This window comes from Bufo bufo, chromosome 3 (genome assembly GCF_905171765.1).
Source record: "Bufo bufo chromosome 3, aBufBuf1.1, whole genome shotgun sequence".
Taxonomy (NCBI): Eukaryota; Metazoa; Chordata; class Amphibia; order Anura; family Bufonidae; genus Bufo; species Bufo bufo.
Genome location: NC_053391.1, coordinates 694,280,873 through 694,307,011, shown reverse-complemented (window position 1 = coordinate 694,307,011; position 26,139 = coordinate 694,280,873). Strand labels below are relative to the sequence as shown.

At 52.7% G+C, this 26,139-nt stretch overlaps 1 protein-coding gene across 1 annotated transcript in view; it reads left to right on the top strand.

Annotated features, from left to right (window-relative positions):
- The window catches only part of INPPL1 (inositol polyphosphate phosphatase like 1), a 32,027-nt gene extending 7,657 nt beyond the window's left edge, over positions 1–24,370 (top strand). The window contains exons 2-28 of the mRNA XM_040426574.1: positions 122–185; positions 3,951–4,101; positions 4,601–4,703; positions 5,311–5,451; positions 6,271–6,361; positions 7,470–7,559; positions 8,303–8,401; positions 8,574–8,718; positions 8,952–9,058; positions 9,263–9,365; positions 9,493–9,689; positions 9,787–9,904; positions 9,991–10,087; positions 10,837–10,975; positions 11,100–11,199; positions 11,325–11,413; positions 11,496–11,577; positions 11,664–11,753; positions 11,830–11,943; positions 19,595–19,683; positions 20,432–20,519; positions 21,116–21,271; positions 21,355–21,439; positions 21,594–21,737; positions 22,232–22,943; positions 23,121–23,248; positions 23,855–24,370. Of these exons, the coding sequence (XP_040282508.1) occupies positions 122–185; positions 3,951–4,101; positions 4,601–4,703; positions 5,311–5,451; positions 6,271–6,361; positions 7,470–7,559; positions 8,303–8,401; positions 8,574–8,718; positions 8,952–9,058; positions 9,263–9,365; positions 9,493–9,689; positions 9,787–9,904; positions 9,991–10,087; positions 10,837–10,975; positions 11,100–11,199; positions 11,325–11,413; positions 11,496–11,577; positions 11,664–11,753; positions 11,830–11,943; positions 19,595–19,683; positions 20,432–20,519; positions 21,116–21,271; positions 21,355–21,439; positions 21,594–21,737; positions 22,232–22,943; positions 23,121–23,248; positions 23,855–23,945 (3,613 nt within the window). The 3' untranslated portion in view covers positions 23,946–24,370. The remainder of the gene's footprint in view (positions 1–121; positions 186–3,950; positions 4,102–4,600; positions 4,704–5,310; positions 5,452–6,270; positions 6,362–7,469; positions 7,560–8,302; positions 8,402–8,573; positions 8,719–8,951; positions 9,059–9,262; positions 9,366–9,492; positions 9,690–9,786; positions 9,905–9,990; positions 10,088–10,836; positions 10,976–11,099; positions 11,200–11,324; positions 11,414–11,495; positions 11,578–11,663; positions 11,754–11,829; positions 11,944–19,594; positions 19,684–20,431; positions 20,520–21,115; positions 21,272–21,354; positions 21,440–21,593; positions 21,738–22,231; positions 22,944–23,120; positions 23,249–23,854) is intronic.
- The last annotated feature ends 1,769 nt before the right edge of the window (positions 24,371–26,139 follow it).

Sequence of the window (26,139 nt, the reverse complement as noted above, 5' to 3'; positions counted from 1 at the left end):
GAAGACCCCCAGCGATCTCTTGCCTCCATGGTCAGCGCTCCCCTCAGTCATCTCTACGTGGAGGTTACTTCTGTCTGTCGGGTTATGACCTGTAATAACGATGTGTTTCCTCTCCCTGCAGGTTCCAGAAGCACGTGCACACCTACCGGATCCTGCCCGATGAGGAGGACTACCTGGCTGTGCAGGTACCGCAGGACCTTGTGTCTACTGCCGGGGCCTGTCCCCCGGAGACCTCCTCTCTGCTCCCCTCTTCTATCACTGGACGACCCCCATCATGAGAGACCTCTTATGTGACAGATATCAGCTGCTGCACTTAGTGTCCGACTGCCACCGCCCCTTATAACGTTCCCTTCGTGCTTGGCAGGCGGTGTGCAGGCCGCGGTCGTCACACACGTGTTGCGGCTCATGTGACTTCTCTCAGGGAAGGAAATGCTCATAGTAAATGACTGATCGGCCCGCCAAACTGGAGGTTCTGATCCGTTCACTATATTGCCTCTTCGCACTGCGGGTTCTAATCCGTGACGTCATGTCGGGACTTTGACCATGTAGGTACAACCGGAAGTATCCGTGATACGGGGTGATTTCCCCACCACCAACACCTTTGCCATCAGGATTGTGGGGGTTAGGAGTTCATAGAGCGGCGCGGGGACCCCTCCTGTAACAGAGCGCGGCACGGGGACCCCTCCTGTAACAGAGCGCGGCGCGGGGACCCCTCCTGTAACAGAGCGCGGCGCGGGGACCCCTCCTGTAACAGAGCGCGGCGCGGGGACCCCTCCTGTAACAGAGCGCGGCGCGGGGACCCCTCCTGTAACAGAGCGCGGCGGGGAGCCCCCTCCTGTAACAGAGCGCGGCGCGGTGACCCCTCCTGTAACAGAGCGCGGCGCGGGGACCCCTCCTGTAACAGAGCGCGGCGCGGGGACCCCTCCGGTAACAGAGCGCGGCGCGGGGACCCCTCCGGTAACAGAGCGCGGCGCGGGGACCCCTCCGGTAACAGAGCGCGGCGCGGGGACCCCTCCGGTAACAGAGCGCGGCGCGGGGACCCCTCCGGTAACAGAGCGCGGCGCGGGGACCCCTCCGGTAACAGAGCGGGCCCCAGTGGTTGCAGTGGGCGGGGCTTAGTCTGCGTAGATCACAGGGTGCTCCGCGTGTTGTGCAGCTATTAGATCTGCAGTCAGGCCGGGGCTTGTGCCTGTAATATGTGAATGAGACGCGGCGTCCTCCAGGGGCCACTCAGGTCATTGCAGGTTAACTCTGATTGTCCAGAGGCCGGACGCCTGGAGGATCCGTGACAGCTGCGCTGTGTGAGCGCCGCAATGTTCTGTCCCCAGCATCGGTCTAGACGGACGGACTGCTGCACAAACAGGTGTCTGTACCCAGGAGCCTCCGACAGCGGGGGAGGGGCACAGCACGAATATGAGAGCCCGGGGACATCTGTATGGGGGGGGGGGGCACAGCCTGAATATAAGAGTGGGGGGGGGATTACACACGAATATAACAGCTGGGGGGACATCTGTACGGTGGGCACAGCATAAAAATAAGAGCAGGGGGAGAGATCTTTTACGGGGGCACAGCATGAATATAACAGGTATGGGGGGGGGCAAAGCACGAATATAAGAGCTGGGGGGAACATTTGTACGGTGGGGGGTGCACGAATATGGCAGGGACACTTGTAAGGGGGGCACAGCACGAATATAAGAGCTATGGGGGCTTCTGTACAGGGGGGGCAGCATGAATATAAGAGCTTTGGGGGGGGGCAGCATGAATATAAGAGCTCGGGGGAACATTTGTACGGTGGGGGGTGCATGAATATGGCAGGGACACCTGTAAAGGGGGGCACAGCACGAATATAAGAGCTATGGGGGGGTGGGGGGCGGCGTCTCTTTCAGCACCTGCCATGATGGCGCCAGATACTCTCTGCTGTTATTAAATACACAATCTGTCATTCTCCGCTATCAGCCGCACCGCGGGGGACTTTTACTAAAGTCTTTGCGGCTGTTTTAATCGTATTTTCTAGTTGCATTTACTACTAAAATTGCGCCTCTTGTTGAGGCTTTTGCACCTCGTTTGACCATTTTGATTTTTTTAGACTAATCCAGAAGTTTTCTAACTTTTGCAACTTTTTTCCTACCTATTTATTTAGGTGCGCCTAAATTTGTTGCAAAAACGGGGCTGGCGTACTTTTCTTCGTGTTTTTTCAGTGGTGAAGAGCGACTTTTTTTCTGCATTAAAAGTCTCATTTTCCTGAAGACATGCGTGCGACTTATCTCATGCATAAAGAGATGAGACCGGCCTAAGGCCCCTTTCACACGAGCGAGTTTTCCACGTGGGTACGATGCGTGACTTAAACGAACAGCACCCGCACTGAATCCGGACCCATTCATTTCAAATGGGTCTGTGTACGTGAGCGGTTTTTTTCACGCATCAGTTCTGCTTTGCATGAAAAACGCAGCACGTTCTATATTCTGCGTTTTTCACGCAGCCCTGGCCCCATAGAAGTGAATGGGGCTTCAGTGAAAAACGCATTGCATCCGCAAGCAAGTGATGCTGATGGTTGCTAGGAGATGTTGTTTGTAAACCTTCAGTTTTTTTATCACGCGCGTGAAAAACGCATCAAAACGGATTGCACCCGCGAGGAAAAAACTGAACGCAATCGCAGACAAAACTGACTGAACTTGCTTGCAAAATGGTGCGAGTTTCACTGAACGCATCCGGACCTAATCCGTCACACTCAGGTGAAAGAGGCCGAAGTGAATATGAACTTGTTGTACTGAAAAACACCCACCAGAGGGCAGACTAATAGCGATACGCCGAGTCTAATTATAAATTACTGTGCGACTTTTAATAAATCCTCTGCAAAAGAAAGTGAATAAATACTCCGGTCTAACGTGCGGCCAAAAACAGGCGAGCTTTATAAATGTGCCTGTGTTTTTTATTAGCTTAAAATTATCCGCTCGCACCACCGTACCCGCTCACGCCTCGCCCCGCCGTCCCCCGCTCACGCCTCGCCCCGCCGTCCCCCGCTCACGCCTCGCCCCGCTGTCCCCCGCTCACGGCTCGCCCCGCCGTCCCCCGCTCACGCCTCGCCCTGCCGTCCCCCGCTCACGCCTCGCCCTGCCGTCCCCCGCTCACGCCTCGCCCTGCCGTCCCCCGCTCACGCCTCGCCCTGCCGTCCCCCGCTCACGCCTCGCCCTGCCGTCCCCCGCTCACGCCTCGCCCTGCCGTCCCCCGCTCACGCCTCGCCCTGCCGTCCCCCGCTCACGCCTCGCCCTGCCGTCCCCCGCTCACGCCTCGCCCTGCCGTCCCCCGCTCACGCCTCGCCCTGCCGTCCCCCGCTCACGCCTCGCCCTGCCGTCCCCCGCTCACGCCTCGCCCTGCCGTCCCCCTTACAGATCAGATCCCAGCGGACGGACGGCCGGGAGCCTCAGTAACACCAGGCTGCCACCAGTGCAGGGTCTAGTAATCATCAGTTACACTATTATATACTAATAGGAACGGCAGATCCGTCAACAGCAGCTGGATGACAGTTTCCAGGTAACTCTCGTACATATGTGATTGAGCATCAACCACAATTAGAGTAGATGTAGAACCGTCATAGGATCCATCAGCAGCTGTTCACCTACTTGGTGACGGTTTCCATTCCGCCGTGTGCCTCATACACAGTGTCCAGACGTTGGAAAGCTGCAGTTTATTCCATAATGTGAATGGTGTCTCGAGATAAAGCAGGAATCTGATTGGTTGCTGCTGTGCCGTCATGTAAGTGATGTCAGAGCGCCCCCTACAGCCCCAGCCACAACTTTATCTGACTGTGTGATCGGCTGCGAATTGTAAATCCTATCCCGTCTCATGTGTTATACTCTAATCACATCCAAAGCTGCATTCACTGGTCTGTTAGCAGCCTGGATGCTGTGGTTTCCTTCCTGTATGGATGACTGGTGTCTCCCCTTCTACAGACGTCTCTGGGAGTCCAGGTGCGGCGCTTCAAGACGCTTGCTGACCTGATCGCCCTCTACCTGCAGCCAAATCAGGGGATGGTGTGCACCCTGCTGTACCCTGTGGAGCGGGAGAAGGAGAAGGACGTCCTGGAGGACAGAGACTACTCCGGTCAGTCCAAAAATCCAGGGTTTACCTTTACTTGGGACCGCTGGGACTTGTGGTGCTGCATATTCTTGCTGTCTCTCTTTAATGGTTGGGAACCTTACTTATCTTGTGCTGATCCTGAGTTTAAATGTGCCATATACTCTAGTTACTTCCAGAGCTGCATTCACGATTCTGCTGTTAAAATCGCATAGTATACTCCAGTCACATCCAAAGCTGCATTCCCAATTCAGCTCTTTCCTAATGTCTCATACTCCAGTTCCCTCCAGAGCTGCATTTGCCGCGGCTGCAGAGCTCACATTTCCCTGTTGCCCCTGCTGCTTCAGGGTGTGCGCGCGCGTCCTGCTGTGATGCATTGTGGGAGATGTATTCTTCACACCTGACATGTACAGAGTCAGTCGGCAGAATGTAAATGCAGCACTCGGTGTGACTGGAGTATAAAAGGTGATGTTACTCTGGCTCAGTAGTAGTTTTTCCTATCAGCCCCCCCTGTCGTGTGTTTCAGATGGGGAGGATGAGAAGCCCCCTCTGCCGCCACGGTCGGCTTCTGCCAGTTTTTCTGGAGGGTCCTTGGTGCCAAGCAGTGGAGACATCTGCCCGTCCGAGAGGTAAAGATGGCGAGAAGGAGCCGGGTGATCACAGATAGCGTCAGTATTGCTGGGTGACTACCAATGTGGCCGCCATTAGAAGTCGCCAAGGGCAATCACCCAGCTTTTCCAGAAAATGATATCAGAAAACAGTATTACCTGTGTAGTGATACTGGAGGAGGGATGTATTTCTGAAAGTTGGCCTTGCCTAGGAAAGCTGGGTGACAGCCCCTTTAAGAGGCGCAGTGGCAGCCATATTGGATGTAACCCAGCTTTCCCAAGATCTCTTTGGAGATACCACCATATTACCTGTGTAGTGATGCAGGATGGCGATGCTTTCAGGAGCCTGGGAAAGCAGAGTGACAACCCCTTTAAGAGGCGCAGTGGCAGCCATATTGGATGGCTTTCCCAGGATATACATCAATATTGCCTTTCAGGAGCCTGGGAAAGCTGGGTGATCTAGTTCATTTGCCCAGTAGAGCAGTTCAGGGTTCTGGGACAGCTGGGTGACAACCGCCGCGAGAGCTAGAAACATATTGGTTGTCACTCAGGGAGTCGCCGTTCTGCGCTGTAGTTTGCGCAGTGATGTTACCGCCGCGCTCTTTACGTCTCCACGTTTTTGTCGCAGTTCCGCCAACGGGCTGAGCACCGTGTCTCACGAGTACCTGAAGGGCAGCTACGCCCTGGACCTAGAAGCCGTGAAATCCGGGGCCACCAGTCTGCCGCACCTCAACAAAACCCTGGTCCTCTCCTGCAAGCGGCTGCACGGGTAAGACACGGCCGAGGATCCGTCAGCAGCTACCACAGGAATTCAAATACATAGGAGCTCTCCAGGCAAAGCTTGTGTCATATCTGGTGCAGGATACGAGGGGTGGAGCTTGGCAGGGATTCAGATTTTGTCATGCTCCACCCCCTCATTTTACAGCTTTCTTGCTCTCTTGTGAATTAAGGTGCAATATGTTCCCGCAGACTCCCCAGTGCGCCACTTTTGTTAAGAGACGTGTGCTAGAAAATAAATTAGGCGCAATTCTCTAAATATGCAAATTATTAATAAATGAATCCCCGTGGAGACTTCCCACTGGTGGCGCCAAAGTTAACTGATCTCTGCTTGCTGTGAGTGAATGGGTATACACCTTGTCCGCATTCAGAAGAAGCTGTAAACCTGCACAGGCCTCATACTGCTCACAGCTGAGCATTTGTTACAGTTGGATCCTGGACTCCAGACTGTTAGATTTTCCCTGCACTAATAGATTGTAGCAGGACAGGAGAGAGACATGTGGATGGGGAATTATCTGGACTGGATACAATTGTATCAAACCCTCAGATGTGAGAAGTATTAGGTCAGAAAGGATGTTTGCATTTACTGACAGCAAACAGAGATCTTGAAAATGAAGTTTCTCCTGTTTTAAAGGATTGTTACGTTTGTTACAAGGGTTTCAGGACACGGCAGTCCTCACTGTGGTGTCACAGCCAAATACCTCCCTTATCTTAGGACACCCCAAATTTTCTGTGCCCCGCCCCTGCCCCCCTTTCCTTGTTTTACCCTTAGTGTAACCTCGTTATTATGTTTTTGTTTTTTCACTTTCAGGGAAGTTGATAAAGTTTTATCGGGGCTGGAAATTCTCTCAAAGATCTTTGACCAGCAGAGCTCGCCCATGGTGACCAAGATTCTGCAGCAGGTGAGGGGTCGTGTGCCGGGTGCGGAGGGGGTCGTGTGCCGGGTGCGGAGGGGGTCGTGTGCCGGGTGCGGAGGGGGTCGTGTGCCGGGTGCGGAGGGGGTCGTGTGCCGGGTGCGGAGGGGGTAGTGTGCCGGGTGCGGAGGGGGTAGTGTGCCTGGTGCGGAGGGGGGGTAGTGTGCCTGGTGCGGAGGGGGGGTAGTGTGCCTGGTGCGGAGGGGGGGTAGTGTGCCTGGTGCGGAGGGGGGGTAGTGTGCCTGGTGCGGAGGGGGGGTAGTGTGCCTGGTGCGGAGGGGGGGTAGTGTGCCTGGTGCGGAGGGGGGGTAGTGTGCCTGGTGCGGAGGGGGGGGGGTAGTGTGCCTGGTGCGGAGGGGGGGGGTAGTGTGCCTGGTGCGGAGGGGGGGGGGTAGTGTGCCTGGTGCGGAGGGGGGGGGGGGTAGTGTGCCTGGTGCGGAGGGGGGGGGGTAGTGTGCCTGGTGCGGAGGGGGGGGGTAGTGTGCCTGGTGCGGAGGGGGGGGGTAGTGTGCCTGGTGCGGAGGGGGGGGGTAGTGTGCCTGGTGCGGAGGGGGGGGGTAGTGTGCCTGGAGTGGAGGGGGGGGGGTAGTGTGCCTGGAGCGGAGGGGGGGGGGGTAGTGCAAAAGATGCGGACAGCACACAATGTGCTGTCCGCATCCGTAGATCCGTTCCGCGGCCCCGCAAAAAAGATGGAGCACGTCCTATACTTGTCCGCAATCGCCGGCTATATCATAGGGCCGGCTACATTCACACGGCCGGTATCCGTGTTTTGCGGATCCGCAATTTGCGGACCGCAAAACACATACGGTCGTGTGAATGTAGCCTAAGTCTGCGTGATAACTCCACTGTGTGAACATGCCCCATCAGCTGACGTCTGGAGACTCTGCCCACTGCGATGGTGCCGTTATAGCTCACACAGAAAGTTATGACAGGGAGGTATAAGATCACAGCCGCACGGTAGTGAGGAGGGCTCCGGACCACCACACCCGGCCTGTAATGGAGACGTGTTACTCCATGTGCAGGCGGAGCCGCCTCTTAAAAGCTTCTTTTTCCCTGGGGTCCTCAGGACGTTATCTCCCCCTCCTCTCATTCTCAGGCTGCAAACCAGAGCGGTGAGCAGGAGCTGGAGAGCCTGGTGTGCAAGCTGTCCGTGCTGAAGGACTTCCTGTCCAGCATCGAGAAGAAGGTGGGTGTGGGGGTCACAGAGGGGGGATGGAGGGGGGGACACAGCGGAGGAGGGGGGGACACAGCGGAGGAGGGAGGGACAGGGGAGCGGAGGAGGGATCGGGGGTGATCACAGCAGAGGAGAGAGGGGGACACAACAGAGGAGGGAGGGACAGGGAAGCGGAGGAGGGATCGGTGGTGATCACAGCGGAGGAGGGATCGGGGGTGATCACAGCGGAGGAGGAGGGGGGGCGAGGGGGACACAACAGCGGAGGAGGGACGGGGGAGTCACAGCAGAGGAAGGACAGGGGAGCGGAGATGGGATGGGGGGTGATCACAGCGGAGGAGGGAGGGATGGGGGAGTCACAGCAGAGGAGAGATGGGGGAGCGGAGATGGGATGGGGGGTGATCACAGCGGAGGAGGAGGGGGGGCGAGGGGGACACAACAGAGGAGGAGGGACGGGGGAGTCACAGCAGAGGAAGGATAGGGGAGCGGAGATGGGATGGGGGGTGATCACAGCGGAGGAGGAGGGACGGGGGAGTCCCAGCAATGGGGGGCACAGCAGAGGAGAAGAAGGGGTAACAGCAGAGGGGAGGGGGTCACAGCAGAGGAAGGAGGGGGCAGGTGGCATCTGAATAATTAAACTCCTACGTCTTAATGATGCTTCTAGCATTATATCTGCAGGGAGGCCAAGCATGTCCTGTGTGTGTTTGTGTATATGATTGCAATATCTCTCTATCTTGATTTGTATTTCTCACCCTTAGGCCCTGAAGGCATTACAGGACATGAGCAGCTCGGCGCAGTCGGCTCCCGTGCCGCAATCCTCCAGGAAGGCGAAGAGCATCCCTGTGCAGACCTTTGAGGTGAGCAGACCCTGCAGTACCCTCCCCTGCCTGTAGGGGATTAGATATGGCACACGTGGTCAGCGTCCAGCCGGGTCCATCTCCACCGCTGGAGATGTCGGGGGCACAAGTGCTGCTTCTGCCGATTTCCTCTGTCTGCATCCAACCCTGAAGTCCCTGTTATGTCCTACAGGTGAAACTGGACATGCTGGATCTCACCAAGATAGTGAAATCTCAGAAGTACACGCTGACCGTGGATGTGGACGGAGGAAAACTCGTGGTCATGAAGAAGGTGAAAGAGGCTCAGGAGGACTGGAACACCTTCGCCCATGATAAAAGTGAGTATTGTGCCAGGGGCGTCAGTAGGTATGACATAGGCAGTGTCAGCAGTTATCAAAACTAAATTGCGCCCCCTGCTGGTTCATTGTCTTCGCAAAACATACCTCTGAGTGTTGCATTGTGAGAGGTGTAGAGGCCGTGACGCATTCTAGAGCTGGGATGTTGGGGGCTGTTGTTCCTTCCACTGTCTGTAAATGTCGCAGTAAAGCCGCTCCTGCCTGTGTCCCTCCAGTCCGGCAGCTGATCAAGTCCCAGCGGGTGCCATCTAAGCTTGGAATCGTGTTTGAGAAGGAGAAGGATAAAACCCAACGGAAAGACTTCATCTTTGTCAGCGCCAGGGTAAGAGCGACCACATGCCCTACACTTTGAGTCGTGACCTGGCTGACAACGACCCTCAAAGGGGTTGGCCAGGATTGTCCATGCAGTAAGTCCAGAGGGGTTTATCCTGGATTTATATTTGAAGTCTGTCTAATGGGAGTAGTCGTTTTGCTTTTTGGACTGTGCGGATCTGTCTGTTACCGTGATGCCCCCTACTTTTTCTAGAAACGTGAAGCCTTCTGCCAACTGCTTCAGTTAATGAAGAACAAGCACTCCAACCAAGATGAGCCTGACATGATCTCCGTCTTCATAGGGACCTGGAACATGGGTGAGAAGTTGTAAATGAAATATGGTAGTTCTGATATCGGCCACCAGATGTCAGCAAAGCATGTGGTAAAAGCAGATCTCGTATTACTGCCTGCTGCAAAACTTTTGTGTTGTCATCTCCTACACAGGAAGTGTTCCACCGCAGAAAAACATCACCTCCTGGATGGGCTCCAAAGGATTAGGGAAGACGCTAGATGAGATGGCGGTCACCATACCTCACGATATCTATGTGTTCGGAACGCAAGAGAATTCTGTGGGTGATAAAGAGTGGGTGGATTTTCTGAGGGTTATGCTGAAGGAGTGCACAGAGCTGGACTATCGGCCGGTACGTCCCCATCGTGACATTCTGTTAGGGAATTGCCAGGCAAGCCATTGTCTGATCTAGTTGAGCTTTACTGTGATTCTGGTGTTGCCCCCTGCAGGTCGCCATGCAGTCCTTGTGGAATATTAAGATTGTCGTCTTGGTTCGTCTGGAGCACGAGAACCGGATCACGCATATAAGCACGTCCAGCGTCAAGACCGGAATCGCCAACACCCTGGGTGAGGAAGAGCGCAGGTTACAGCATGGCGTATAACAGTGGCGGAAGACAAGATGGCAACTGTAACGCTGTCTCATCTTCATGCAGGGAATAAAGGCGCGGTGGGAATATCCTTCATGTTTAATGGCACCTCGTTCGGGTTTGTGAACTGTCATCTGACGTCAGGGAACGAGAAAACCGCCAGGTAATTCATGGTCTTTAGATTGCAGTCCTGAGTGTCCCGCCACTGCCTGTGCTATGCATATGAAAATGCTATACAGTCACAGCATTTGGCAGTGGCACTGTCCTGCCGAGAGGTGGGGGGGTCGCTGTCCTGCCGAGAGGTGGGGGGGTCGCTGTCCTGCCGAGAGGTGGGGGGGTCGCTGTCCTGCCGAGAGGTGGGGGGGGTCGCTGTCCTGCCGAGAGGTGGGGGGGTCGCTGTCCTGCCGAGAGGTGGGGGGGTCGCTGTCCTGCCGAGAGGTGGGGGGGTCGCTGTCCTGCCGAGAGGTGGTGGGTCGCTGTCCTGCCGAGAGGTGGTGGGTCGCTGTCCTGCCGAGAGGTGGTGGGTCGCTGTCCTGCCGAGAGGTGGTGGGTCGCTGTCCTGCCGAGAGGTGGTGGGTCGCTGTCCTGCTGAAGAGGTGGGGGGGGGGGGAGTCGCTGTCCTGCTGAGAGGTGGGGGGGGGTCGCTGTCCTGCTGGGGGGGGGGGTCGCTGTCCTGCCGAGAGGTGGGGGGGGGGGGGTCGCTGTCCTGCCGAGAGGTGGGGGGGGGGGAAGGGGGTCGCTGTCCTGCCGAGAGGTGGGGGGGGTCGCTGTCCTGCCGAGAGGTGGGGGGGTCGCTGTCCTGCCGGATGTGGGGTTTTGTTGTCCTGCCAGGAGGGGGGTCGCTGCCTTCCATGTGACACCTTTCAGGTGCCGGTCTCACATCTCACCGTCTTTCTCGTCTCTTGCTCTCAGGCGCAATCAGAATTACCTGGACATCCTGCGGCTCCTCTCTCTGGGGGATAAGCAGCTGAACTCCTTTGACATTTCCCTCCGCTTCACTCACCTCTTCTGGTTCGGAGACCTGAACTACCGCCTGGACATGGATGTGCAGGTGAGTCACCTATAGATCCACATAACATGGCAGCCGTGTGGCTCGGCACATTGTGGGCGCCTCCTGGTGCCAGTCTCCTGGGTGCTCCTCCGCGCTGTTCTCATGTGATATTCCCGGATTACAGGAGATCCTGAATTTCATCAGCCGCAAGGAGTTTGAGCCTCTTCTGAAAGTCGACCAACTCAACCTGGAAAAGGAGAAGAACAAGATCTTCCTACGATTCAGTAAGTCCCGATCCCCAACATAACCCCCATCGCTCTACTTCCCCCTCAGATTATCCCCCCATCATCCTATCGCACTACTCTCCTCATCATCACCTCTGTATTCCTCGCCCATCACTTTGTTACAGGTGAGGAGGAGATCACGTTCCCCCCCACATATCGCTATGAGAGGGGCTCCCGGGACACATATGTGTGGCACAAGCACAAACCCACGGGGGTGAGTAGTCACATGAGTGAGGTGTGCCATGCCTCGTGCCTCTGATGTAGTAATTGAGCTTCTTCTTCTTGGCTTTTTCCAGGTACGGACTAATGTCCCCTCCTGGTGTGACAGGATCTTGTGGAAATCCTACCCGGAAACCCACATCATATGTAACTCTTACGGTGAGCTCCGGTTATGACACTTGGGCAGTCGGGGGTTGTGGGTCCTGTGTGCACCTGTGATGTCATCTCCTGCTTGTCTTCCTCAGGCTGCTCTGATGACATCATGACTAGTGATCACTCTCCAGTCTTCGCATCTTTCGAGGTCGGAGTGACATCACAGTTTGTCTCGAAGAAAGGTCTGTGTTTTATACATAAAGTTTTTTTGACTGCTCAGCTCTTGTCCCTTGAGCTGACAATCCGTCTTATGTCCAGGTTTGCTGAAGCCATCGGAGCAGGCCTACATAGAGTTCGAGAACATCGAGGCCATAGTGAAGACGGCGAGCAGGACTAAGTTCTTCATCGAGTTTTATTCTGGATGTTTAGAGGGTGAGTGGATCATGAGAGCACAGAACATAAGACGTACCACCCCACCAACAGGGGCCACGTGCTCATTCCAGGGGCCCTGCCATACCTAGAACAGGGTGTGTTAGGTGAGTGTGTCTTTAACCTCTTCAGGACATAGGGCGTACCGGTACGTCCTGAGAATTTTCTATCACGGAACCAAATGCCTGCCGAAATCATTCGGCAGGCACTCTGTACCAATTCCCAAGGGGGTCTTGTCACCCCCCGATGTCGGCGATCGCAGAAAACCGCAGGTCAATTCAGACCTGCGGTTTTCTGCGTTTCCGGGTTATTCAGGTCTTTGATGACCCGGTAACCCGGAAAGGACGGTGATCGGTGGTGTGATTATACACCACCAATCACCGTCCTGCGATCCTGTGAGGTGGCGATCTCGTCACCTCTCAGGATCGCCTGCGATTGGTCCCCATGCGGCATGTGGGCGGAGCGCGGCAAGTTTGAATCTCCGCCGCTGCTCTCCTCCCTCATTCCGGTCCGTGGAGCGGGGAGAGCAGCAGGAGATCGTGCTGCCCACCATCTTGTGAGTGTTTGGTGCCAACAGGCACCTTAGGAGGCAGGGGCGGGCAGGCAGGCAGGTAGTGGTGTAGGCAGGGGTAGTTAGGGCAAGTTTAGGGTTAGATTAGGTAAAAATATATAAATAAATCTTAGCTGTGTGACCCTGGACCCCCCCCCCCCCTACACACACACACACACACACACACTCTTTTTGGGGGTGCAAGTTTTTCTTTTTTTCTTTGCATGCGCTATCTGTGGCCGGCACTCTTTGCGTCCGGCCACTGTTAGCGCATCGCCCACCCCGCCCCACAGCGCATTTGTATTTTATTTTTATTTATTTATTTATTTATTTTTTTTTTATTATTTTTTTAGTTAGGGATCTTTTTTTTTTTTTTTTTTTTAATATAGTTATAGGGTAAGTGCGTGAACACCCAAGCACCACACACACGCACACCTAATAAAGATTTACACGCACGCACATACACACGCAGACACACACTCCCCTATGGCCCGCCAGATGTTCTCGGCCGAGGAGGCATACGCCCATCTTGCCTCCGAGTCCGAGAGTCCCAGTGAGGACGAGAATGACCCCACTTTCCTGTTGTCATCCGCGTCCTCCTCATCATCTAGCGATGATGATGAGCCCCCAAGGCGGAGTAAGGGGACCACCATGTTAGGGACCCTGTGGCCCAGCCTAGTACGAGCAGCTCTGGGGCTCGTACTGGTTTCCCGGCCCACCAGTTAAATCCATCGGAGCCCCCTACCGGTGAACTTGTCTGGTGTAGCCCAGAGCGATACGAGCCCGTGATTCCTGATTTTGAAGGCCAAACAGGAATCCAGATTCCCACACTGGGCTTCACTGAATACGACTTTTTTAGTCTTTTTTTCAGTGACCCACTGGTAAATCTGATGGTGGAGCAGACGAATCTGTACGCCCAACAGTTCGTTGCTCAACACCCGGGCTCCTTTTTGGCCTGGCCCAGTGGCTGGACCCCGGTCAGTGCAGCCGCAATGAGGACATTTTGGGGCCTCGTGCTGCATATGGGCCTGGTCAAGAAACCCAGTGCCAGGCATTACTGGAGTGGGGACGTCCTCTACCAGACCCCACTTTACAGTACGGCCATGACACGCTCCCGGTTTGAGGCCATCCGGAAATGCCTGCATTATGCAGATAATGCAGCTTGCCCCCCGAGGTGATCCTGCCTATGACCGCCAGTACAAAATCAGGCCTGTCATTGATCACTTTGGGGCCAAATTTGTACAGGCCTATGTACCTGGAAGGGAGGTCGCGGTTGAGGAGTCTCTCATTGCGTTCAAGGGGAGACTCATTTTCCACCAGTATGTTCCCTCTAAGCGGGCGAGGTATGGCGTGAAGCTGTACAAAATTTGTGAGAGTACCTCAGGGTACACTTACAAGTTTTGTGTGTACGAGGGGCGAGATTCCCGGATTCCACCCCCAGAATGTCCCCCCACTCTGGGTGTTAGCGGGAAACTTGTGTGGGACCTTATGCACCCACTGCTAGATAAGGGTTACCACCTTTACGTGGATAACTTTTATACTAGTATCCCCTTGTTCCAGTCCCTCGCCGCCAGATCCACGTTCGCTTGTGGGACCGTGCGGGAAAAATCAACGCGGCCTCCCTACCCACCCCCTCCAGGTACCTATCCCCAGGGGTGAGACCCGTGCCCTTACCACTGGAAACCTGTTGCTGGTCAGATATAAGCACAAGAGGGATGTCCTTGTACTGTCCACAATCCACGGTAACGGCACCACCCCTGTCCCTGTGCGAGGTACCGCGGCAACGGTCCTCAAGCCCGATTGTATCGTCGCCTACAATCGGTATATGGGAGGAGTTGATCTCTCTGATCAAGTCCTCAAGCCATATAACGCCATGCGCAAAACCCGGGCATGGTACATAAAAGTTGCGGTCTACTTGGTGCAGGTTGCCTTGTACAACTCTTTTGTGCTGTCCCGAAGCGCTGGCAGCACAGGGACATTCCTCCAGTTCTATGAGGCAGTCCTCAAAGACATGATCTTTTCAAACCGGGAAAGAGCAGGCCGGAGTACCTCGGGAATTGGAGGCGCCCGGATCATCCCTGGCCAACACTTTCCAGGTGTGGTCCCCCATACTGGAAAGAAGGGACGAACCCCAAAAAAGGTGCAGAGTGTGTCGCAGGAGGGGGATACGGAAGGACACCACAACTCAATGTGACACGTGCCCTGATCATCCGGGCCTCTGCGTTATCGATTGCTTCAGGGAGTACCACACTTCCATGGAGTACTAAATTTATAATCCCCTTCCCCAACTTAGCCACTGACTATTCAAAAAAACTATGGTTCTCAGACTTGAGACACCCAAATAATTTTTTTTGTAGAACTAAAAAAAAAAAAATGTAGACTTACTAGGTAGCGCAGCGTCGGTGGTAATCTCCTCTGTAAATATACCCCTAACCCCCCCAGATGAACACGGTAAAACAAAAAAATAAAAATAAATAAATGGTGCAAAAAGTGTAATAGCAAGCGATCAAAAAGTCATATAGCCCCCAAAATAGTGCCAATAAAACCGTCCCCTCATCCCGCAAAAAATGAGCCCCTACCTAATACAATCGGCTAAAAAACTTTTAAAAAATGACTCTGTAACGGAACGCCTAGCACCCCGACCGGGTACCTCCGTCGATAGTGGCTCCTAGTGCTTCCAGAGGACTCCAAGCACTCCACTTGACACCGTCAGCGCTGCAGACCCCACGAACCGCCGAAGCTTGGTGGAGGTCTCGCCGTCTCCTACCCACCCTGGACCTACGACAAGGCTCCAGGCTCCAGTGGGTGAACCTCTCCTAAATCCAGAGACAGGAACCAGGAGCAAGCTCTTACAAGAGCTTATACTCAGGGGAGTATTGTGATATAGCAATCCACAAGAGTGTAGTTATTCCATCCCCCAAACATGAGCCAAGACTTCATGAAGGTATAAAACAGGAACTGACTGTACTTCACGTACAGCCTCTTTTATTCACTATCCACAAACATAGTACTGCCCACAGGGTTTTGAAATACAACCAATCAATATATTACAACACATACAATGTACGTACAGCAACCAATCGTTCACGCCCCTAGGGGACCAGAAGGGAGACTGCGACACAGGACAGATATGTAGCAATTCAGGATACAGACACAACACATCCCCACAATGCATCATGGTTTCCTCCTCTCTGTCCTGGAGACAACCGGGGAGTAATCCAATGATCTCTCAGGACAAAGGGAAATCGCCAATACACATGTGAGAACAACAGGACAGGAATCACCACCCAAACACACAAAATCCTCCCTTCTGTCTGGGATATAATTATGGATTAATATAACTATCACAGACAGTAAAAATACAGTTTTTAAACATACTCTATAACTTTAAAACCATACATTCCATCTCCATAAAAATTACATATTTAAACTCAGCATACATCAAACATAAACACTTCCAAAAATCACACAAATCCCTCCAGCGGATCAAAAGTTCAGTGGAAGTCCTTTATCACCGACCGCAAGCACAATCTCCTGCCCAAAACAGTTCCATAGATTTGGGCTGTGCGGTCGGTCAATTTCATGCAGAAAAACGACCAAGTCCCATCTTCGAACGGGACTTAGTCTCTGGAGCTGAAAGTTCCGTATGGAAGAAGGTAAGGGTCAGCGGTGTTCGTGTATTTGCGCATCCGATTTTAGTTCCACAGAATCTTTAGTATACACCGCTGACCGCGTACGGTCCTATCAACAGTCCAGACATGCGGCACAGTTCTGTTACACTGTTCTTGAAGGGTAATATGTCCCGGGGCCATAGTCGTAGGGCAAGAGGCTGGTAAACAGGCCGCTCCAAAACCCAGTGGCGAGGTTGGTTTCTCCACAGACTCTTAGACTAGAGATACAAAAAATTAATTTTTTTGTAGCGAAAAAGATAATATAGTCTAAAACCTAAATAATTGTAAAAAAATTGACTTATTAGGTATCGCCGCATCCGTAAGAATCTCCTCTCTAAAAATACCCTATGACCCAACCGCCCAGATTAACACGGTCCCAATTTATTTTATTTTTTTATGGTGCCAAAACAGCTATTTTTGGCACTTTTCCATTTCAATCCGTCGTTTCCAGTAAAAACCAAGGGTTAACAGCCAAACAAAACTTTATATTTATTACCCTGATACTGCAGTTTACAGAAACGCCACATTTGTGGTCGTAAACTGCTGTATCAGTAAAAGGGAGGCCGCAAAAGGAAAGGACCGACATGGTTTCTGGAAGGCCGATTTTGATGGCCTTTTTTTTTTATTTACACCATGTCCCATTTGAAGCCCCCCTGATGCCCCCCTAGAGTAAAAACTCCCTAAAAGTGACCCCATCTAAGAAACTACACCCCTCAAGGTATTCAAAACTGATTTTACTAACTTTATTAACCTTTTATGTGTTCCACAATAGTTAATGGCAAATGGAGATGAAATTTCAGAATTTAAATTTTTGGTAACCTTACCTCACAAAAATGTAATATAGAGCAAACAAAAAATCATATGTACCCTAAAAATAGTCCCCAAAAAACAAATGCCACCTTATCCCGTAGTTTCCATAATGGGGTCACTTTTAGGGAGTTTCTACTCCAGGGGTGCATCAGGGGGGTTGAAACAGGACACGGTGTAAATAAACCGGTCCATAAAAATCTGCCTTCCAAAACCCGCACGGCGCTCCTTTCCCTCTACGCCCCGCCGTGTGGCTGTACAGTAGTGTACGACCACATATGGGGTGTTTCTGTAAACGGCAGAGTCAGGGCAATAAAGATAGTCTTGTTTGACTGTTAACCCTTGATTTGTTAGTGGAAAAAATGGGTTAAAATGGAAAAATTGGCAAAAATAAATAAATTCTCAAATTTCATCCCTATTTGCCAATAACTCTTGTGGAGCACCCAAAGGGTTAACATAGTTTGTGAGATCAGTTTTGAATACCTTGAGGGGTGTAGTCTATAGAATGGGGTCATTTTTGGGTGGCTTCTATTATGTAAGCCTCGCAAAGTGACTTCAGACCTGAACTGGTCCCTAAAAAATTGTGTTTTTGAAAATTTCGAAGATTTGCTTCTAAGCCTTGTAACGTCCCCAAAAAATAAAATCGCATTGCCCAAATGATCCAAACATGAAGTAGACATATGGGGAATGTAAATTAATTTTTTTTGGGAGTTATTACTATGTATCGTTGAAGTAGACAAATTGAAAGTTAGAAATTTGCTAATTTTTCCAAATTTTTGGTAGATTTTGTATTTTTTTTGTAAATAAAAATGAATTTTTTTTAACTTCATTTTACCAGTGTCATAAAGTACAATATGTGACGAAAAAACAATCTCAGAATGGCCTGGATAAGTCAAAGTGTTTTAAAGTTATCACCACATAAAGTGACACTGGTCAGATTTGCAAATAAGGCTGAGTCCTGAAGGTGAAATAAGGCTGAGTCCTGAAGGGGTTAAAGGGGTTGTCTGTGATCAATTTTTTTTTTTTTTAAAACATGTTATCTCACCATATATAGCTGATTCAAGGCCCCCCATGATGGTTTTATGTATTTTTACCACTTCTCCAGGGCTCCGACGTTCCCCCAATGATTGATTACATGTATGTTACGTGTGTGGCGTTGTTTGAGCTGTCCATCATATTACTAACACCTCCTCTGTGCACCCGCCCCCCTCATTGACATTCCGCCTCCCGCCGCACATATCCCCACCTAAACCCGCCTGATCTTGCCCCTGTGCGCTCAGTCCCTCCCTTCTAACACGCACTCAATGTGCTCTGCATAATTAGCTTCTGTGCCGGTGTATGGACTGTTCAGGTGTCTATACAGGTAGGACAGGCACGTATGGACTGTTCAGGTGTCTATACAGGTAGGACAGGCACGTATGGTCTGTTCAGGTGTCTATACAGGTAGGACAGGCAGGTATGGACTGTTCAGGTGTCTATGAAGGTAGGACAGGCAGGTATGGACTGTTCAGGTGTCTATACAGGTAGGACAGGCGGGTATGGACTGTTCAGGTGTCTATACAGGTAGGACAGGCACGTATGGACTGTTCAGGTGTCTATACAGGTAGGACAGGCAGGTATGGACTGTTCAGGTGTCTATACAGGTAGGACAGGCAGGTATGGACTGTTCAGGTGTCTATGAAGGTAGGACAGGCAGGTATGGACTGTTCAGGTGTCTGTACAGGTAGGACAGGCAGGTATGGACTGTTCAGGTGTCTATACAGGTAGGACAGGCGGGTATGGACTGTTCAGGTGTCTATACAGGTAGGACAGGCGGGTATGGACTGTTCAGGTGTCTATACAGGTAGGACAGGCGGGTATGGACTGTTCAGGTGTCTATACAGGTAGGACAGGCGGGTATGGACTGTTCAGGTGTCTGTACAGGTAGGACAGGTGGGTATGGACTGTTCAGGTGTCTATACAGGTAGGACAGGCGGGTATGGACTGTTCAGGTGTCTATACAGGTAGGACAGGCGGGTATGGACTGTTCAGGTGTCTATACAGGTAGGACAGGCGGGTATGGACTGTTCAGGTGTCTATGAAGGTAGGACAGGCTGTTATGGACTGTTCAGGTGTCTATACAGGTAGGACAGGCGGGTATGGACTGTTCAGGTGTCTATACAGGTAGGACAGGCAGGTATGGACTGTTCAGGTGTCTATGAAGGTAGGACAGGCGGGTATGGACTGTTCAGGTGTCTATGAAGGTAGGACAGGCACGTATGGACTGTTCAGGTGTCTATACAGGTAGGACAGGCGGGTATGGACTGTTCAGGTGTCTATACAGGTAGGACAGGCAGGTATGGACTGTTCAGGTGTCTATGAAGGTAGGACAGGCGGGTATGGACTGTTCAGGTGTCTATACAGGTAGGACAGGCGGGTATGGACTGTTCAGGTGTCTATACAGGTAGGACAGGCGGGTATGGACTGTTCAGGTGTCTATGAAGGTAGGACAGGCGGGTATGGACTGTTCAGGTGTCTATACAGGTAGGACAGGCAGGTATGGACTGTTCAGGTGTCTGGGGTCCGCCTCAACCACAGTCCCCAATCCCGAACAACCCCTTTAAGAGGGCATCTTGTCTTCCAACAGAATATAAGAAGAGCAGCGAGAACGACAGTCAGAGCATCGACAACGTCAACTTCCTGAAGGTCCAGTGGTCGTCGAGACAGCTGCCAACTGTGAGTGACCTGCTGCAGAGCATCGCCCCTCTACCTCCTCGTGATATCTCCTGCAGATTATTACACCTCTGACCTCTCTAGAGATCTACAGAACATCGTTCTGTCCTCTCCACCTCCTGATATATAGTGATATATCCTGCAGATTATTACACCACTGAACTCTCTAGAGATCTACAGAACATCGCTCTGTCCTCTCTACCTCCTGATAGATATATAGTGATATATCCTGCAGATTATTACACCTCTGACCTCTCTAGAGATCTACAGAACATCGCTCTGTCCTCTCTACCTCCTGATAGATATATAGTGATATATCCTGCAGATTATTACACCACTGACCTCTCTAGAGATCTGCAGAACATCGCTCTGTCCTCTCTACCTCCTGACAGATACACAGTGATCTATCCTGCAGATTATTACACCACTGACCTCTCTAGAGATCTGCAGAACATCGCTCTGTCCTCTCTACCTCCTGACAGATACACAGTGATATATTCTGCAGATTATTACACCACTGACCTCTCTAGAGATCTGCAGAACATCGCTCTGTCCTCTCTACCTCCTGACAGATACACAGTGATATATTCTGCAGATTATTACACCACTGACCTCTCTAGACACCTGCAGAACATTGCTCAGTCCTGACACACACATTCATACAGGCTGCAGATTATTGCACCCCTACCACCAGGTGGCGCTGCCCTCTGTGTATTTCGTGCTACATCCCGTCTCTGTCCTGCTCTTCCAGTTGCGGCCCATCCTCTCCGAGATCGAGTACCTCCAGGACCAGCACTTACTGCTGACGGTGAAGTCCATGGACGGATACGAGTCGTACGGTGAGGACGTGGTAACGTGACGCCTCGGGTGCCTCCATGTAGATCACACAGCGAGGACGTGATTCTGCCAGGGACTATAGCACGGGGAAAATCCTTTAACCCCTTAAAGGGGTTGTCCAGCCTTGGAGCTGACTTTACTCCTTACCTGTCCACAGTCCGCAGCTCTGTTCCCGTTGCGTTGGGTCCCAGCTGCCAGTTGTGCCATAGAGAACCCCCCACCCTCTGCCACTAGTGATCACTCCCGGTGGGGTGGCTCCTGCGCCCGCGGGCACCTAGGAGTACTGTCACGTAGGTCCTGGAGTATCAGACGGGTAGAGAAGATGGGGACATGAGATACATGTGTGTGTAGATGTATAGAGAAGTTGTCCTAACGGGACAGTCTGATGCAGGTTTTAGCCTGTTGACTGACAGCAAGCAGAGATCTTGAAAATAGCAAAGAATTAAAGCATAAAGTCCATCAGAAAGTGGCAGGACAATGGTGAAGCTGTCGGGGTATCAGATGCTGATTCTCCGGCACGTCCACTGCTCAAGCCCCGGAGCGATGCTGGATTATCCGATGTCTGCACCGTAAGCACGTCACGTGTCTCCCCCTGCAGGCGAGTGCGTCATTGCGCTGAAGTCGATGATTGGCAGCACGGCGCAGCAGTTTCTCACCTACCTGTCTCACCGGGGAGAGGAGACGGGGAACATCCGGGGCAACATGAAGGTGCGGGTGCCGGCCGAGCGCATGGGAACCAGAGAGCGGCTTTACGGTAAGATAAAGAAACGGCACGGGCTGAGGGGGAGGAGCTTCGGAAACCGCGGTCACATGACCTGACTTCTTCTCTTCCTCCAGAATGGATCAGTATTGACAAAGACGAGACCGGAGCGGTGAAAGGGAAACCGCCGTCCATGTCCCGCCCCAACCACGAGTATACCAAGTAATACCGCTTCCCCGCCCCCCCCCCCCCCCTCCTCCCCCCCCCCCTCCTCCTCCCCCCCTCCTCCTCCCCCCCCCCCCTCCTCCCCCCCCCCCTCCTCCCACACGTGCTTTGATGATGTCATTGATCCGTTTACGTTTCTCTCTGGTCGTAGATCCAGCAGCAGGAAGCATCCAGCAGCCGAGGCCCCCGCCCCCGGAAAGTTGTTTGAGGGGCCCGAGAAAGGACCAGCTCACATGACCGGCCGCCCGCCTGCTCCACTGCCCACCACCCTCAAGGAGGACCCGGCACTGGCACGGTGGGTGTAGTAGTGACGCCATCTGCAGCCCGACCATCAGACTTGTAAATCCTTTACTTACCTTGTCGCTTCACATCTTCTGCTCCAGTCATCTCCAGAGCTGCATTCACAGACCGCCGCTTTATGTTCCCATGCGTCCTCCTCTGCTGAGGTGCATTATGGGAGTTGTAGTGCAGACTCTGAACATTATGGGATCTCAGCTGCTTCTGTCTGCACAGCGCTAGTAAACGTCTCGCTGCAGCTCTCATGTGACTAGAGTATAAGACCTCAACGTACAGTTGTGAGTGCAGCTTTGGAAGTGACTGGAGTATAAGAAAAGCAATGGATTTACAAAGTAATTATAACCTCCTTGGATCCCTTTAGGATTTGGGGGGTAGTTGCGTCCATCAGCAGCTGCAGGACACAGTGCACCCCACATATTTGGGGGAGCTGCCGCTGGCAGGGTCTCCGGGGCAGGACGCAGACCTTGATCGCTGTGTGCTTTCCCTTCCCAGGTGTAAGATGGAGGCGCAGGCGGAAGGCGATGGACTCGGCTCAAAGAACAGCTTCAATAACCCCGCCTACTACGTCCTGGAGGGCGTGCCCCATCAGATGTTAACCCCCGATGGGCAGGCAGCTGCTTCCTCTGCAGCCCCCAAAAACAAAGTCCAGATCACGGTTCCGGCGCAGCAGCAGCGTCCATTTCAGCAGAGCTCCCGGAGCGAGGAGACTTCCTCCGACGAAGATGTCGGCACCCTGAATCTGCCGCCCCCCGATTTCCCACCTCCCCCTCTCCCAAAATCAGCCGAGTTTGAGATGCTGGATAATCCTTTTTACATGACGTCCAGCGAGCTGCACCCCAGACCGTCTGAGGAGGCCGATCAGCGCAAGGTCCGGGTGGGCGTCACCTTCAGCGACTTCCCTGAAACCAAGTATCACCCCAAAACCACGTCCCGGCCTCCTATACCCACCCCTCAGCCCTCGTATATGGCGGACGCTCACGCCGCGCACCAGGATGACCGCTCCTGCTCCGTGCTGCAGATGGCGCGCACTCTTAGCGAGGTGGACTATTCGGGGAGCAAGGCGGAGCCTCAGGGCCGCTCCGCCCACCTCCTGTCCGGGAAAGGCAAGATGGAGCTTCCTCCCCGCAGCATGGACTTCAGCCGCCCGCTGGTCTTCCCACCGCACTGCATCCGCGAGAGCATCCAGGAGGACCTGGCCGAGGAGGTAGGAGCCCGTTCACTCTCGTCCTTGGTTATATCAGCTCCTGGGAAAGCTGGGTGACAACTAACCGAGCCACTGTCACAGCTCTCCGTCACCCAGCTTTCCTGGGCCCCTGAATACCATATCGGCCTATGTGTGTCATCCTCGCTCCCCGGGTGACTCCCATCTTCTCCCTTACAGGCTGTGTACCAGGGGGGTCGTCACTCTCTGCAGGGTTCCAGTGTCGGCGAGTGGCTCCGGGCCATCGGGCTGGAGAGATATGAGGCGGGGCTCCTCCACAATGGCTGGGACGACCTGGAATTCCTCAGGTAGGAGCATGTGTATCTACTACTATCCGCCATGGACGTCCAGCAAGCTCAGGGGTTCACATACTTTCCTCACTTATTGATATGTACTTCGATGGTAGTTAGCGTCCTCACCACTAGATGGCAACAGAACACAGTGGGAGCAGGTAAGGATGACTCATGCAGTGTTCACAAGAGGGGGCCCCCAGATGAGACCCCCCCATCATGGCTGCCTGGGATGGCCTAATTATAAGACCCAACATGGGGGGCGCATATAGCAGTATATACTCCCCCTTATCGAGGCTCCTCCCTTCAGTTTCCTGCAGGTTATAATAATCTTCTGACTTTGATGTAATCACCGCTCCAGCTTTATACACAGGAGTCAATCTGAGCAAGCAGAGCTGCAGCGTAAAGAAAGGGGGACAGAGCCTAATGAATAAGTGTCCAATAGACAATTAATTGTAGCTGTTTGATAATGGAGCCAAGCTGCAGGGTAAAGCATGGGAGTAAGAGAGCAGACAGGAAATGAATTTCAGGTTAAGAACGAGCCATCCTAGTGGCTTAGGCTGCAGGATGGTTCAGTGTGAATATGTATGGGTTGTGCTCATCTCTTCACCTTGTGTCTTGCAGCGACATTGTGGAGGAAGATCTGGAGGAGGCGGGCGTGCTGGACGCCGCACACAAGAAGATCATATTGGACAACCTGCAGCTCAGGAAGTAGGGTCCCCGCCCCCCGCGCGTTTACAATGCTGCACCTTATCTGGCCCCGACCCCGTCCCCAGGGCCACATCGTCACTGAGGCCTCACGCAGGATATTCCTGTCGGCGCTCATGCTGTGTTGCTGGACAACGGCGCCGCCCGCCCCCCCACATACATTTCTATAGATTTGACGTGTCCGTATTCTTCTAGTTACTAATATCGCGCGCGCTCCTCGCAGCGGCCGACTTTTTATATTGTTACCTTTTCTATATATTTAATATGTTTTCACATTTCAATGTTAGACCAAAATGGCCGCCGCGCCGGTCCCGGACAGTATCTCGTGGCCGCCATCTTGTCTGCTGTTATTATGCATTGGTGCCTTATAACATGTGTTATCCGGGGAGGTGACGACTGCTGATACAAAAGGGAATCGGGGTTTATGGGCCAATCACGTGTCCGTTTGCTGGACATGAAGAAGCGATTGGTCTGTACTTCTGCGGGTGTCATGGCGGATCGATGCATCTACCCCCGCGGCAGGGACTGTGGACCGCTGACCCCTGCTGGACTGTGTGTACTCAGGAAGAAATGGGAACTAATGACCGTAGAGCGGACGGAGGGGCGCATTCACCCTCCTGGACTGGGGCGTGGGGGTCGAAATTAACCCCCACATCTGACGCACCTACCGCCGCAGTTCTCCGGACATATGAGGGTCACTGGGCAATGAGTTCAGCCTCCGTAAACTTAGGAATCACTTTCCAAGTCATTTTCTTTTTACTTAACCATGTAGAGATCCTGTGTCTTCTACTCCAGTCACTTCCAGAGCTGCATTTACCATTTTCCCATTTCATCACATCTGCTACTCTGGTCACCACCAAAGCTGCGTTCACAGTCTACAGCCGCTATCCTTGTAGCTGCCTCACACGTCTACACTGCCCTCTGCTGGCACGGTGTCTGGACTGAGCACTCTGCTGCCTTGCATTTTGGGAGGTTCAGAATTTGCTTATAGGAATTGTGGAATAGTTGGGTGAATTACGGAGTTCGGTACAAAACCGGTCGGGGAGCTGCTGTCAGAGTTGTCAATGCAGCTTTGGATGCGACAGGAGTAGAAGACGTGACTGAAGATCAGCACCCAATAAGCAAAGCTTGCACAGAGCGGTTGACTATATGATAGTAGGAGGGGCAAGTGTGATGTGGGAGGGGCTTATACAATGGAGGCGTGTTCTTCTATGTCATAGAGCTTATGCTGCAGGTGAATAGTGACATCACTTATCCATGGTAACCTCCGCTGCCAATGACGGGCACGTCACTGCCAGCCCTACCCTACATGGGCAGCCTGGGTCATGTAATGAGACCTCACGGACAACAGGGGGCAGTGTATGCTGGTGGTGCTGCTTCTAGTGACTGGAGTCCTGTGTGTCACCACAGCGCCCCCCGGTGCTTGACATTGGTATCGAGCCTCAGAAAAAGGGAAGTGAGGCTCGTCCCCGGTTATGACTAAACAGCTGCCATGTTGTCAGCGCCGCACTAACGACCGGACGTTACTCATTAATCCTCGTGTGTTTTGACAATAAAAAATAAAAATAATAAAACTGTGTCTTCTGTGGTCTTCAAATAGTGCGACCGGAGATGATTATTAGAAGGGCTGAGGGAAAGCCTTAAAGGGGAAATCCACATAATCCCATCCCCAGGGCTGCAAACCTCCCAGTCACACATTTTACTGTTACTCTTCCTTTGTCCCTCCCATAAGCCCTCAGAATTAAAGGGGAGCCATCGCCTCTCCTGCATGCATCCTGTAGTAACTACTTGTATCTAGTCTGCAATAAAGGTCCATCTGGGTGTCCCTGCGCGGCCTGACACTGTCCAATCAGTGGTGGACTGGGCCGGGACACATCCCCATCTGGTAACACCCAGGTGGACCTTTATTTCAGACTACTAGAAATTTGTTCTTAAGCCTCTAGTGCAGGGATCAGCAACCTTCGGCACTCCAGCTGCTGTGACACTACCACTCCCAGCATGCAAACTTTCTTGGCTGTTCTTGTAACTCTCATGGAAGTGAAAGTAGTATTCTGGGAGTTGTAGTTTCAGAACGGCTGGAGCGCCGGAGGTTGCTGATCCCTTATCTAGTGGTAATGATAGAAGAACCGCACAACAAACCAACATCTGAAAAATCCTGCGGAACTGTAAGTAAATTACTAATGAAAGTAGCTGCTAAAATA